Source organism: Centroberyx gerrardi, chromosome 15 (genome assembly GCF_048128805.1).
Source record: "Centroberyx gerrardi isolate f3 chromosome 15, fCenGer3.hap1.cur.20231027, whole genome shotgun sequence".
In the NCBI taxonomy this organism is placed as follows: Eukaryota; Metazoa; Chordata; class Actinopteri; order Beryciformes; family Berycidae; genus Centroberyx; species Centroberyx gerrardi.
Genome location: NC_136011.1, coordinates 1677806 through 1692710, shown reverse-complemented (window position 1 = coordinate 1692710; position 14905 = coordinate 1677806). Strand labels below are relative to the sequence as shown.

Here is a 14905-nt window from a genome sequence, read left to right as displayed (position 1 = left end):
TTCCACTGGCAGCCATGTTGGCTCCACAGTCCTGTTCCATGACCGCTGCTAAGTAATTCCATGTGAGCTCATTTTTATAATGTCTCACCATGCTTATGTTACAGACATACGGAACGCCTAAAAGGACATGGGGAAGAAAAAAAACAATTGTAGGGGGAGAAAAAAATAAATACATATTTTTGTGTTCTCTCGCAAAAGTATTGCGTTCTCCCAAGAAACTTTTGCGTTCTCTGGTGAAACATTTGCGTTCTCTTGCAAAAGTTTTTTTCTCCATCTATTTTTTTTCTCCCCCTACTATTTAATTTCTTTTTTCCGTCTATTTTTTTTTTCTCCCCCCATGTCCCCTTTAGGACAAGCCATGCAGATACTTGTGAGCTAGAAGGTACATCGGTCTCTGTTAGCATTCTGTTACCATTTTACACAATGTTGACTGCAGACAGCCAAATATATAAAAGTCAATATGCCAACATGTTCAAGAAGAAGAGAAGAGCAACATATTTCTTACATATATGCAGAATTGGGGCTTCTTGGTGGCTCAGTGGTCTAAGGCGCGTACCATCTTCCCCCTTTCCTGTCTCTCTCAACTGTACCATCTAATAAAGAAGAAATGAATGAATACAAATAATAAGAATCCTGCAAAAATATGATGCTTTGGGGAAATTGGTAGTTCATTTTCCATCACTGTGCTAACAGAAACTTGGATAGGCCCACGTCAGCGTGCGTCAGCATGCACATGAATGATTTGTAGTGGAAGAGAGAAGAGGAAAATGTCAAAGGAATGACCCAGGGGACAAAACAGCAACTGCAGCATCTAAAATGCTGAAAAACATGGCACTTACACTAAAACACAGCAATTCTCAAATGATTACGGCACATATAGTACCATGGAGTCAGACTTTTTAAATGTGAATCCCAATAGTCACAAGAAAACTTCTGAGTAATCAGCTGATCAGTCAGCTGAATGATGTCCATCCAGATTAGTTTGGATAAACAAGGTTCCACTCTAGTTTGATACACACACATATACATACAAACATACAGTCACTGGCAAAAGTATTGGAACAGTTGTGTGTGAAATTAGTTTTCCGTTTTTGTTGTGATTATTTTGTTAATATCCAATAATACATTACATTTTTATATCTAATATTAATATAAAAGCTCATTACATTTATATTTTACTTTTATCTTGATTTCTACATGTTGTCTTAATGAAAAATACAATTTGTGTTTACATAAGAGCCTCATGTACCTGTGATATATTTTACCCAGAAATTTTGCCAATGCTTTCTCAGAAATTTTGCCAGTGCTTTCTGACAATCATTACATTGTAGCAGGAACTGCATCTAAACGCCAGCAGTTGTGACAGACCATATTTTCTTATTCTGCTTCTTCCTTGTAGCCTACATTGTTATCCACATTGATTTTGTCCCAGTTTTCCAATTGCCATACCCTCTGAGGGCAATATTGGCCATCTGCTGAAAAATCACTGAAAAATTCATAAAAGCCAATGCATCATCATCTTAAAAGATAAGAGCCGCTGTTGCTGGATGAAAACTTTGTCCCTTCAGGAAATCCCGAATAACTTTCATTTTTAAAATAATGGCTTTAGAGTAGATGTCATAGAGCTTATAGGGTTTTACCATTGTACACACATAAAGAATCATTTTAAAATTAAGAGTCAATTGGGACTGAAGAGGTTTGGACTAAAAGGACAGCTGACTGAAACCAAACTAACTCAGTCATACGACTCTGAGAAGATGATGTGAAAGTTGGAGGAGGATGTTGCAGCAACATGGAAGCCGTCAGTCCATGTGTGGTTGGTTATTATTGTAATGCTGCTGCTCCAAAATACATAAAATACAGAATAATTCTTGTTTTGCGAATGATGTGTTGTGAGTGGGCTACATGGGTCACGAGGACTGAGGAAACTCACTTCAAGTAAGAAAATGAAAAACATCGAAATTGGCTTCACAAGATTTTCATGACAGTAGCAATATCAATACAAAAGTTGATCTATAGGTTATATATCTGTGGATTTGAGGTTCCTCTTTTTGAAAGCTTCTTGACAGCATATTGCTACAACAAACTTTTAAAGCACAATCTGATTGTTGATATAATAGAAACAGAAACATCAGCAGGGAGCAGTACTGGTTCAGAGTCAATTCCATCAGGTCAATGTAAACTGATACGTGAACAAGAGAGCATATTCTTGTGAGGCAGCACAGATGAGAATGATTACTTTAGCTGGATTGGTCAAATTTGAGATACAATTTTTTCTATGCCTAGTTTCATAAAATTTACAAAGCAATCAACAAAAACAACTTGTTAGTTTACACATTTTTATACCAGCTGCATCCTACACCAAGCAAATTAACTACAAAAAAAACTTTAACAGACATTTTCTTAAAATGCCATATTCCCTGTATGCAAAACACTTTTCCAACTTAACTTGTAGATACATTTGACCTGCTGCTTCTTAGCAAAAATAGTTGGTAATTGACATTGACAAGTAGCCTATTTCTATTTACTGGGGTATTTCACATCAAAAAATAGTGATGAATTGTTGATTTTCATCATATATAGAATTGTGTAAATAATTCATTAAAAAAAAGTCTCACAAATCCCTCTGCAAATTACCAACTATTTAATTATTCATCAGAATGAAACAGGAAAATGACTTTATCCACTGAGAAAAAGTGTAACGGATTTGCACATTTTTTATAAAATAATTTGTTAACAAAACAAATAAAAGTCATAATACAAAAAGTGTTTGTATTTGTGTCCATATTTAACATACAGAGCCCTATATTTCCGGGCTGGCGCATGTGCAGTGCGTTGGCAAAGTGGTAATTTTGTTGGACGCAAGCAGATTTCTTCCAGCCTGCACACGTTCGGTTAAATTTCGTGGCTCATTGTGACATCGATTGGGCCAAAACTTTTTGTATGAAAAATTATGCTTGCACCTCGGCCTAGCTCTCCAAAATCACGTTATGCTTGCCTGTTTCACTTTGATATAAATTCGTCAACCAGTGAACAAATTTACATGCACATCAAAAATGATTAAGACAATAATGCGAATAAGCCAGAGTCTGTACTGGACTAAATTAAGGGGTGCTTCTTACCAATATCTGTCATCCATAACTTAAAAACAAATTATCGATTCACAAAAATAGGACCCATAAAATGACAATCTAATAGGATGAAAGGACTTTCTTTTCCTATTCACCTGTGGTGCTTCACCTTAATTACTGTATGTCCTTCATTATAGATTGAATATGAATACCTTTTAATGAAAATTTATTTTTGAAAAATTTTAATTTTTATGAAAATCCACTTCCTGAAGTGGTTGAAAATGAAGTGAATTGGCTCTAAACCAGCTGTGTGATGCAGCATTTTACAACTTCGAGATAAAACCAACCATTAACTTTTTTCTATTATTAGTCCTATTATAATCATAATTATATACTGTTGTGTATCTTTTATTTTTATTATTAAATTATTTAAAACTTAAAAAGGCCTGTGTATTCATTGCATTTGTTTTGTATTGCCATCACTGAAGATGAAGCCAATAATAATAATAGTAATAATAATGATGATGATGTCAGCAATTCCTTTCCTATGCAACCAAAGAAAACCATTCCAATGCTTTCCTCTACAGCTCTATACCTCTATCCCTCTCTCTCTCGTCCCTCTTTCCCTTCATCTCTCTTGTCATCTCTTGTCATCAAAATATGTTGATCCTTAGCTGCAGCCCCTCTTTATCTTATTTTCTTCCAGTGATTTGTATTGTTAACCATATTTTAGATGGCAAAGGGCAGTTGAACAAATTCTCCTCCCCCCTTTCTCTATCTGTCTCCAGTGTTGCCAGATGGAAAATATAGCAATATCATAGCCTGGTATTCAGACTGAATGGCCATTTTGCTACCACTCCATTATTCAGCCTGAGATTGCCTCCATGTCAGCCGTTTTCTGTGTGTGGAGGGGTTGATTTTCCCCAAACCAATCACTAGTGACTGACGTATCCGGACACTGATCTGATGATGGGCGTATTTACTAATTTTACCAAAAATGTTGGTCAACAAACATTATTATGCGGAAACGGCAATGAAAAACCGTTGCACGAACGGTTCAAACTTTAGTCCGGGCCACAAAGGCGCCGATTGGCCCAATCGTTTTTCCGAACTAGAAATTGCCGTTGAATAGAGCAACACCAAACTCTCTGAATCGCTTGACCAAATCTGAAGAGTGGGCGGGACGATCGCTCTCCATAGGAATCAAGCTAGCAATATGTTTTCGTTTGAACCAAAAAATATCTTATATCTTGAACCAGCACTGGGAAGCAAATTCACCTTTGCTCTCAAACAAATCACAAACAAGGTTTCATTGTGGGTTTATTGAAATGGAAAAATTATTGTACATTTGGGCATTTTTGGAATTATTGATCGTATATCGTACAGTGGTTAAAATTATCGTACAAATACGATAATTATCGTACATCTGGCAACCCTGTCTGTCTGTGTCTTTTCCTCAGTCCATCCATGTGGAGACCTATAATCAGTGACATATAGTGGCAAATAAAAAGAGCAATGATAAGGCATAAACAACCACCAATGTGAAGCAAAAATCAATTATATTTTCAGAAAAGCATTAATTCATGCCTTTTTTCAAGGACTTTTTTCCTTTAAAGACTCGCTGCTGTTTTCTTTTTTGACTGGGAACCGATCATTTCGATCCATCTGATTGATTTTGTGTTTAAATAATGCCAGCTTGTTAGCTAGCTATCTGGTCAGCAAACCATCACTGTCTTGTTGTGGGGGTAAGTTCATCACGTCATGAGTCCCTCTTTGTCCCCGTCAACTTGGTACGTTCTACCTTTCATACACTGAGCTGACAATGATAGACTGATTGTGTTGTGCATAAACTGGAACCTGGAAAAACAGCAGAACAAAAACGCAAAAGTGGGGCTGAATTAAATGCCACAAATTAATTTATTTTTGTTGTACTAGAACTGACAGTGCAACATGCATCAGTTCTGCTAACATCAACAGCATAATGTTGCCTCATAGCTGGTATTCTAGCTATTATGCTGCCTTCAGGTGCTGTTGGAAATATAATTACGAGTTGAGTGTGCATGAACGATATAAACAAGGGGGTAAATATGACAGGGAAAGTTGGGATTTTCTATGATCCCCAAGTTACCAAGATGTGACATTTATGTGCAACAACTGATGGTAAAAGTGATGTATTTTTTAGTATATATTGCATCACCCCATATGTAAAATGACAACTTATGTTTTGTTTTATTTTTTTGTGGGCATTTTCACCTTTATTAGACAGTTATAATAATAATAATAATAATAATAATAATGAACTTTATTTATATAGCACTTTTCTTAACAATGTTACAAAGTGCTTTACAAAAGAAAATAAAACCAGACAAGGCAGATAAAATGAGACCAAGGCCAAAGGGCTTGAGCACAGAGGAAGTAAAGACAATAAAATGAATAAGGTCAAATACATAGAAGCAGTAGAAACAGTATAAAATAAAAACATATATCAAACATTTCCAAAGGCTTTCACAAAAAGAAAAGTTTTAAGAAGAGATTTAAAAGAAGCTAGAGAGTTAGTGTGTGTTCGGTAGGCAGAGAGTTCCATAGAGTGGGGGCTCTAATAGCAAAAGCTCGATCGCCCTTTGTCACAAACTGTGACCTGGGAGTAACCAGCAGGGCTCTATCCGCGGATCTTAATGGTCAAGAGGGCATATACCAAGTCAATAAATCAGAAATGTATTTAGGAGCAAGGCCATTTAAGGCCTTAAAAGTAAGCAATAAAATTTTAAAATCAATTTGATGTGGAGAGAGACAGTTATAAGTGGAGAGAGACAGGAAAAATTGAGAGAGAGAGAGAGAGAGAGAGAGAGAGAGAGAGAGAGAAGAATGACGTGACAAATTCTTAAGATTCCAGAAATTAATTTGGACAAATGGAATTAATCTATGGCGTCTCAATTAGTGGGGATGGGACACTAAATAATGTAACAGCATCAAACAATAATGCAATAACGTTAAATCTCTTTAAATGTTTTTCCACATCCACTAACTAATATTCAACTGGACTAAAGTAAATAACCTGATATTCACTCTTAGGGGCAGCGCCGCATATTAAGCCTGCTTCTCTTTTCTCTCAACATCAACAAAACACCATCCAGTTAATCTTGGGTGAAGTCAAAAAGTCCTCCAGGTTAGTAGGTACAGAGCAAGAACAAACATATTTTTCTCTATCCAGCTATCTGTAACCATCTGTTTTTCTCTGGCTGTCTTCCTCATTCCCTGGCTCTCTCCCTCTGTCTCTCGGTGTAATCAGCCGATGAAGTGTCGGGCTCTCAGAGAGACACTGTGAGCGGCTGATTAGAATTTCTCCTACTCTTTATCTCTCATTACCACACTGTCCCTTACTCACACGGAAAGGAATGGAAAAAACCCAGCTACTCTTGGAGAACAACGCGCAAAGCTTTAATATTAAAAAATCAACCTTAATCAGGGTTAGCAAGAAGCGTTGGTTTCTAAAATTACAGCTTTGTCAACTGTTTTCCAAGAGTATAGCTGCTATTTTTTCATGGATTCTCTTTGTGTGATTTGTGAAGCTTTGAGGAGCTGCAGCCTTTTTTACTCACATTGACTCACTGGATCAGTCTGTCTTTCTTTCTTAAACTCTTTCATTCTGTTCTCTCTTTCTACAGTAATTTTCTTTCTCTCTTGCCCATAGAGTGCTGTAACACAGGGCCGATTCTCCTACAGTACAGAGGATGAAAAGTGTCGTTTATTTATTTTTTTTCCAAATGGTTTGCTTATTTGAGATTACTTTGAACAAATAAACAGACTTTAAGTCTAATGAACATGATGTAAACAGACTTTCATCAGATAAAGATACTAGAAGAAAAGGGTTGTACAATTATCCCAGGACTCACAAACACGCCTGTACAACCCTTTTCTTCTGGCATTATTTGATGAAGGTCCATTTGAATCCCTCTATGTAATTTCAAAAGGTTATGATTCAGTTTTCATGATTTTGTTTTCAAATCTACTATGGCTCAGGATAAGAATAATGTCCTTCATGATGTTTTGCAAATAAATGTAGTTTAGGTCAAAATGGATTTGAATTAGTTAAATGGAATGAATTTGAAGTCCCGTGTTCGAAACCGGGTGCTACTCATACTTAACATACTAAGTGTGACGCTTAATGAGTGTGTAGTGTGTTTCCACTGCATAGTATGTTGATTTTGTGTGTGTGAAAAAGTCCCAGATGTACAGTATACTACATTGGCAAGAATTTCTGTAATGCAACATTTGAAGCCCAAACCCAACTCTAAACCCAAAATTAAAACGTTCCTATTTAAAAGGCATAGTTGTCTATGTTCTCTCTCCCCTCTTACAACGCATGCTGCACAGAAACGCACACACATACACACACACATATGGGACGGGATATTCTGGAGGCGCAAACACAACGCTTTGTGTAGCTGCTATGCAAATAAATTGATGGAACAAAAATGACTGAGCTAGGCCAATAATAGTTGAAAACACCAGACTCTCTGAATTGCTCGACAAAATCTTAAAAATGGGCGGGACGCGATTCAGGAGTCTGGATCCAGGCTAGGCGTGTCACACACCACCTGATATTCCTGGACCAAAAAATAAATAAATAAATAAAAATATATATATACTATATACATACAGTATATACAGTATTTATACAGTATTTATATACTATATGTATATATACTATATGGTTCACACACACAAACATGTCACATGCAGAGGGCAGGTGTGTGTGTGTGTGTGTGCCCAGCCTGTGTATGACAGAGCTTTAGGAGTAAGTGAGAAGCATAAAACATTGTTTTTTTCCGCGCATGAGAAAACACACTCGAGCCCGAGACGAGCCCTAGTTATTTATTTAAAAAACAAACCTTAGCCGGCCAATACCCAACATATAGCCTCAAGTCCTGTTGGGCCGGGTCGAGTAGCAGACCCCTACAACTGAGCCACCAGGACGCCCCCAATTGGTAAGAATTTCTGAGTATGCTCAAAGATTATCTTGAAGAAGATAATCTTTGAGCAATTCTAAATTCTAAACTCAATACTAAATCCGGGGGAGGACTTCCCTGAATGGAAGATTTGCCACTCCCTATCTCTTCCATTGTTTCTTAATGGGTGATTAGGAGCGCCCTCCACTACCAGTAAGTGCAAACAAGCTCTAAAATGACTGGGCAAGATTGGGCTACATGGCTAAAATCATACTTTATGTGACTCTGCAGCATTTGACTTTGTAATTTTTTCAAGGTTCTGGAACGAGCTGAATGCAAATATTCCCAAATTCCATTACTCACATTATCAATTTTATATCTAGATTTTTTTAAACCTAGCTTGGCCATGTCAGGTGAACTTGACACTTTGTTGTTCACAACTGTACTATGAAATAGTTAGCAATTCTAGTAGTCAGCAATTCTAGTGACACCAAAGATAATCTTTTGGTAACACTAGTCTACTTACTTTAAAGATGATTAAATGTAAGTCAATTCACAGTGCTGCAGATGCACGTGACTCAATTCACGTACTGAAGCTACTTGTCTTATTAGCTATAAACAAAGCTCTGATGTACCATAGCAAAACAAATTATTAGCCTACCATAAATCACTTTAAACTAGGGATGGAGAGTCGACTCCAAAAGAGTTGATTCTCGATTCCATCTCGTCGATTCTACCAGTAAACGGAATTGGAGTCGACTCCAAACTCTGGAATCGTAGAAACTGTTTCATTTAAATGAATTTGTTAATTAATTAATTAATTAATTAATTGAGGCCTATCTATACTAATCTGTGTTCGACTGCTTTGGTCTGATCCATTTCACAACAAGTGGGGAGGGGGGAAGGAGAAATTCAAGGCTCACTGGTTGAATGTCAACCAGCGTGAAATTTCAATTTTTGTGTTGATTTTCATTTGGAATTGGAATCGATTTAGAATCGATTCCTTCAATTCCATTACAATGAGTCAGAGTCAGAATCGACTCCAAAAAATGTGGAATCGTCCATCCCTACTTTAAACACGGGCTGTAAAAAAAAATTATGGTATATATCAAATGAATTCGAGAAATTTATATCTTTTACAGACATACTAGAATAGAAATAATAGCACAATAATGGCTTCGAATTGCAATGGATTGTTATTTTGTTAAATCCCCCATTGACCCCCATTCATTTTGCTCTTACTGCACTTCGAGCAGGGCGCTCGGGGCCGTGTCCATCAAAGACCTGTGAAAAAAGCACTTGCGCTGTTTTTTCATTATTTCCTATGGAAAAGTTGCGCTTTCAGCACAATTTCAACTTTGTCTGAAGCGCACGCTCATGAAGCAGGGGCGGGACCAAGAGCTGGCATCCTGCTGTTTTGTAGCGAACATAACGGCTAGTTCATACTAGCAAAGTTCATACTAGCAAAGACTTCTATCTAGTAATGAAGCACAAGTCAACTGAATTAGGTTACAAATGGGAAATACAAAGTTGTTACAACATGTTTTAATAACACAAAAACTACATATCAAGTAAAATCAAGTTTTATAAAGTACAAATTTTTGCAAAGAGAATTCAGTTTACTTTTCACCATGTGTGCCGCCATACTGCTGTGACATCAGAGAACTCGGGCGGAATGGATCTTGCCCGAATTTCCGACTGGGAACTCTGACTTGAATGACCGTTCTGTTGCACTTTTCCGTGTCGGAAGTCGTTTTCCTCCAAGTAGTCTCCAAGTACAATGGAATGCAGCTGGGAATTTCTGACTTACGGGGGAATTGTCTTCTTCTTCCTGTGCGGTGGTGTGGAGGTGGTGAAGATATTCAGCCATTGTTGGTGTGTCCAGCTTTCTCTGGACGGAGTGACTTTTGTATTTTACTATTAAGTTTCGATTCGTCAATTCCTGTGAGGAGAAGATTGCCCGCCAGTGATTTAATTTGGCATCTCATTGGGGGGGAAGGAGACGCTCGTCTCTGTTGCAGCCACACTTCGTGATTTAGGCTGATAAGACAGGTGTACTTCTAAAATCTTGTCTAGTGCAGCTTTAAAAAGTGTATGCACTCCTGGCACTAAAATAGCATAATGTTGTGCTGTTATTGAGTCAACACTGTGACCATGTTAAACATCAATAACTGAATACTAAACTACAAAAACAACATAGCCTACTTCAATAGAAACTACATTGTTACAGCTTAACAGCCTTCCCCTGCATGTATTGTACTGTAGTGAGCTTCCAGATGACTCACACAGAATGAACACAAACACACTGCAGCAGTCCAGCTGTACATGCATCCGTTTCTCTGCGTGTGTTGTGAGTTGCAATACTTTCAGAGTAAGAAGTGTGGAAATGTTTGTGATGGTGAAATCAATATTCTTTCTCAGGGCTAGGTGGCCTACATAAAGAGATTACTGTGATAATGTGTGTGTGTTCATAGAGAAGATATGTAGGAACACTGGAAGGAAAAAACAGGATGCATGCATGTATCTGAATGTGTGTGAGTGGGTATGTGTGTGTGTGTGTGGCTAAAGAACAAGCGAAACAAAGACTGGCAAATAAAATGTTAGAAATGCTGATTTTATTTGTGATCACTCATGTACGCTAGAAACAATGGGCTGTCAATACATGTTCGCCTACGCACAAAAAATGCAGCATAATAATCAATGAATATGAATCATACCAGCAGAGAATGTATATTTTTGTGACATTTGGAAATCAACGTAAACATTGAGAAGTTGAAATTGTGATCATTAAGTTATAGTGTTTCATAAGCATAGTGAAACTGAGTGTTGATTTGTAAGATTTTTTTCTGGTCCTGGATCTCGACTTACAAAGCTGCTTCTTACCGTGCGTTTACACTGTGAGCAACACGAGCTACAAGTCACCAGAAGCACATTCATTTCCGAGCCACCAGGGAAACTTGGCCGGTATATGGACGGTCAACAAGCTTGTCGGCTTAGAAAAGTCGGCCACTTTCTCACGGTCATCTGCTGTCAACAGCCAATCAGATTTCCGCACTTCCTTGTTTCCCTTTCATTTCAGGAACATTAGTTCTGCCTGTGTAACATGCAAAATGGACACATACTATAGTCAATTCCAGCCATTCAAAAGCTCCCCAGTTCTCTACAACTTTTGTTTGAAAGACGACAGGAATAAACGGCTCAAAAACGACGCTTGGAGAACGGTCGCATCCATTGTTGGGGTCGATGGTAAGCTCTGAAATCATCTATTGAGTTTTTTTCTGTTTATTTTAGATTAATGCTAGCTAATCAGCGCTTCCTAGCTACCTGTGTTAACTCATCAGAACATAACGTTAAGAAAGTCGATACTGAAGCAGCGAAAAATATGTCAGTCAGTCAGAATAGGGAGACCCATCAACCAAGTTGCTTGTAGTTTGTACAAGCAGTTTCTCTTGGATTTAAAGGGAGGGTCGCTCTGCTGCACAATCCTGACAGTGCTGAGAGCTGGCCATATTTTTAACACTCCAAAAGGTTTCCAATATTCTCATTACACCAGTCTGGACAGATGAGGGAAACAAGTTTTGTTTCAATGCATCAGATGGCCTTTATGTCATCACACCCAGAATGAGGCTTTGAAAAACAGAAAAACAGAAACTTTGGTTTTGTACATTGATAAACTCAGTGCGACCCCGCTAGCAGAAAACATCTTTGAAATGCTGCCTGTAGTTTGTTCTGGATTTCGAGGTTCACTCCTGGACCAGTCACGCTGCTACTCTTCGACCAATGGCGGAGGAGAAAGTTTGAGCTGGAAATTCTCACTGTGGAAAATGCTTCCCGTTCCTGGTTGGGCAGGGTTTAGAAGCCCCGCCTTCTCGTTGCTATGGCAATGGGAGAGCTCTGAAAGGATGGCCAACTGGAAGAGAGAGAGAGGAGAACAATTAACAAGTGTGAAAACACCTCTTCCACATTCATTATTCCTCCCTCCCTTCTCTCATCCGTCCATCCATCGCGTTTTATCTGTCTTTCTCCTGGTCTAATTCCCATTCTGGTCACATGCAAGTGCCTGTCACACACACTCACTCACACACACACACGCACTCACTTACATCATTATGTAGAGTACCTGCATCAGTGACATGACAGAGATGCAGAACAAAATAGGACTGATAGGTAGGAATAGAAAGTAAAAACAGAGAAAGAACAGATGGTGTGATGGAGCAGAGGCAGGAATGTAGTGGAGGATAAACCTTCACTCAGTTTACCCACCTTTTTATTTGCGGAATAGACAGGCTATCTGCAGGTTTCAGAAAGCCAGATATAAGACTTTTAAAGCCTTTTTAATGCTACATGGAACTGGATTTTAGATCAATTTATACAACATAAAGAAACAATGCTACCAAAACCAGCTTAACATAGATAATGAAAGGTGTGAAACTATAAATTGGAAGATTTAGCACAAAGAAACCTTGCATTACATGGTGAAAAAATAAGACCTCTAATAACTGGATTTAGGATTTGTAACATTTTTAACATTTTTTAAGGCCTTGAATTTAGCTAATTTATTATAAGGTTCTACTTTAGACTAATGGATACGCTGATCGAGTTTACAACTAGGTTGAGACAAATCTTTATTACATAAATTCATAATATAAACCATGTGGTATCAAACCCATGTAGGTTATATGAAGATTGGGTATAATTGATTTTTGACTATATTATTGATTGTTTGCCTTACAATGATTGTCGACTGGAGGTCGTATTCACCTTTCTTTTCATTCACCGCTACGTCGACAGGCTATCGGAAAGACGATGGGCTGGAAAGAGGGATCGAAAATAGGAAGAGAGAGAGAGGAGAATGAGAGGAGAACAGACCGAGTGAGGGGGAAAGCTGATGGAAGAAAGGAGCAGAGGGACTGAGACAAAGAGACAAATGGAAGGTGAGTGACAACAGCGGATCTGTTAAGGGGCTTTTTATGTCTGAGAGAGCTGCACGAGCTAATAGATAGATAGATAGATAGATAGATAGATAGATAGATAGAGAAGAACGACCACACCCTTAACAGTGATGTGACTGACAGCATGTTGAACCAATTCCTGATATTTGGTCATGGCAATATCAATGCAACCACCCACCAATTGAATGCTGTGTTTTACAAATTAGCAAAGATGTCAAACCTAAAAAAGACCACTTGCCAAAAAGTAAATAAATCGGCCAAAGATAAATGGTTTGACAATGACTGCATGAAAGCCAGAAAACTCTTGAGGAAGCTGTCAAATGAAAAACACAGAGACCCTGCAAACCAAGAGGTTCGAATTCAATACTGTCTGGCTCTCAAGAATTATAAAACAGTGCTATGGGACAAAAAAGCTACTTATATGTCCAAGCAATTAACTAAAATTGAAAATGCAGTAAATCAAAATAGATTCTGGGACCTGTGGAAAAACATTAAAGATGTCCTGCCATTAAAAATGGCAACATATGGAAATCATATTTTGAATTCTTATATGAAAACCCAGAATATTCCACCTTGAATCCTACCCAAAAAGAAATGGTAAACCAACTAGCTAAATTGGAAGATTCAGTAAAAAGTTATCAAAACCAACTGGACTTAGAGAGCAAATCCAGACACTAAAACCAGGCAAAGCTTGCGGAGCTGACAGAAATACAGCAGTCCTAAGTTACAACTGGCTATTTGAAAATTATTCAACCTAGTACTGAATTCTGGGAAATTCCCCGAGATCTGGAACAAAGGAATAATCACCCCTATATATAAGAGCGGGGACAAATTTGACCCTAATAATTACAGAGGAATCTGTGTGAAGTATTTTGTAGTAAAATAATCAACAGACTACACACTTTCCTTCAAACTCACAACGTACTCAACAAATGTCTAATTGGATTCCTACCCAAACACAGAACAACAGATCACATCTACACCCTCCACACTCTCATCAAAAAGCATGTATATGAAAAAAGCAGAGGGAAAATATTTGCCTGCTTTGTAGATTTAAAAAAAGCATTTGACTCTATTTCGCACAAAGGACTATTTCTCAAATTCATTCAAAGTGGTGTTGGAGGTAAAATCTATGATATACACTCAGTGTACTCAGAAACAAAATGCTGTGTTAAAATTGGCCAAAAATGAACAGCATACTTCAACCAAAACAGAGGAGTGAGACAAGCCTGCAGCCTGAGTCCAACACTCTTTAATATTTATATTGAGTTAGCAGCACTGTTAGAGAAATCTGACATCCCAGGACTTTCCTTGGAAGAGCAAGAGGTCAAAGTTCTGCTGTTTGCTGATGACCTGGTGCTGTTACAGACTCTGTCAGACTCTGTCACTCCTATACACATATTGTCAAAATTGGGCACTGAAAACAAATATGGATAAAACAAAAATCATGATTTTCCAAAAGAAAACCAGATCTCAAGGGAAGATATATATATATATCTATTGGGGAAAATATAACAACACGCAGCACCACCTATACATATTTAGGATTAACTATAAATTCATCTGGAATGTTCAACATGGCTGTCACATCACTGGTAGAAAAGTCACGACGAACCTTTTACGCAATTCAAAAAAACCTTTCCAAATTCAACTCCCCCCCATTTCAATTTGGCTGAAAATATTTGACTGTGTAATCCAGCCAATACGTCTTTATGGCAGTGAAGTCTGGGGTCCCTTAATGAAGTGTGACTATAGAAGCTGGGATAAAACCCTAATAGAGCAGCTCCATCTTGAATACTTTTACATGCTATTGTTGATATATATAAAATCTGTAGAATTGTTTGTTTATTATCCATTATTTATTTGACTTTATCCTTTGCAAATGCTTTGGCAACATAGATCCTTTGTCATGCCAATAAAGCAGATTTGAATT

The 14905-nt window shown here is 37.8% G+C and overlaps 1 protein-coding gene across 1 annotated transcript in view; it reads right to left on the bottom strand.

Moving 5' to 3' along the window:
* Positions 1–10952: 10952 nt before the first annotated feature.
* vps8 (VPS8 subunit of CORVET complex) overlaps positions 10953–14905 on the bottom strand; it is a 73499-nt gene continuing 69546 nt past the window's right edge. Inside the window, exon 45 of the mRNA XM_078288662.1 lies at positions 10953–11930. Coding sequence (XP_078144788.1) covers positions 11787–11930 — 144 coding nt within the window. The 3' untranslated portion in view covers positions 10953–11786. The remainder of the gene's footprint in view (positions 11931–14905) is intronic.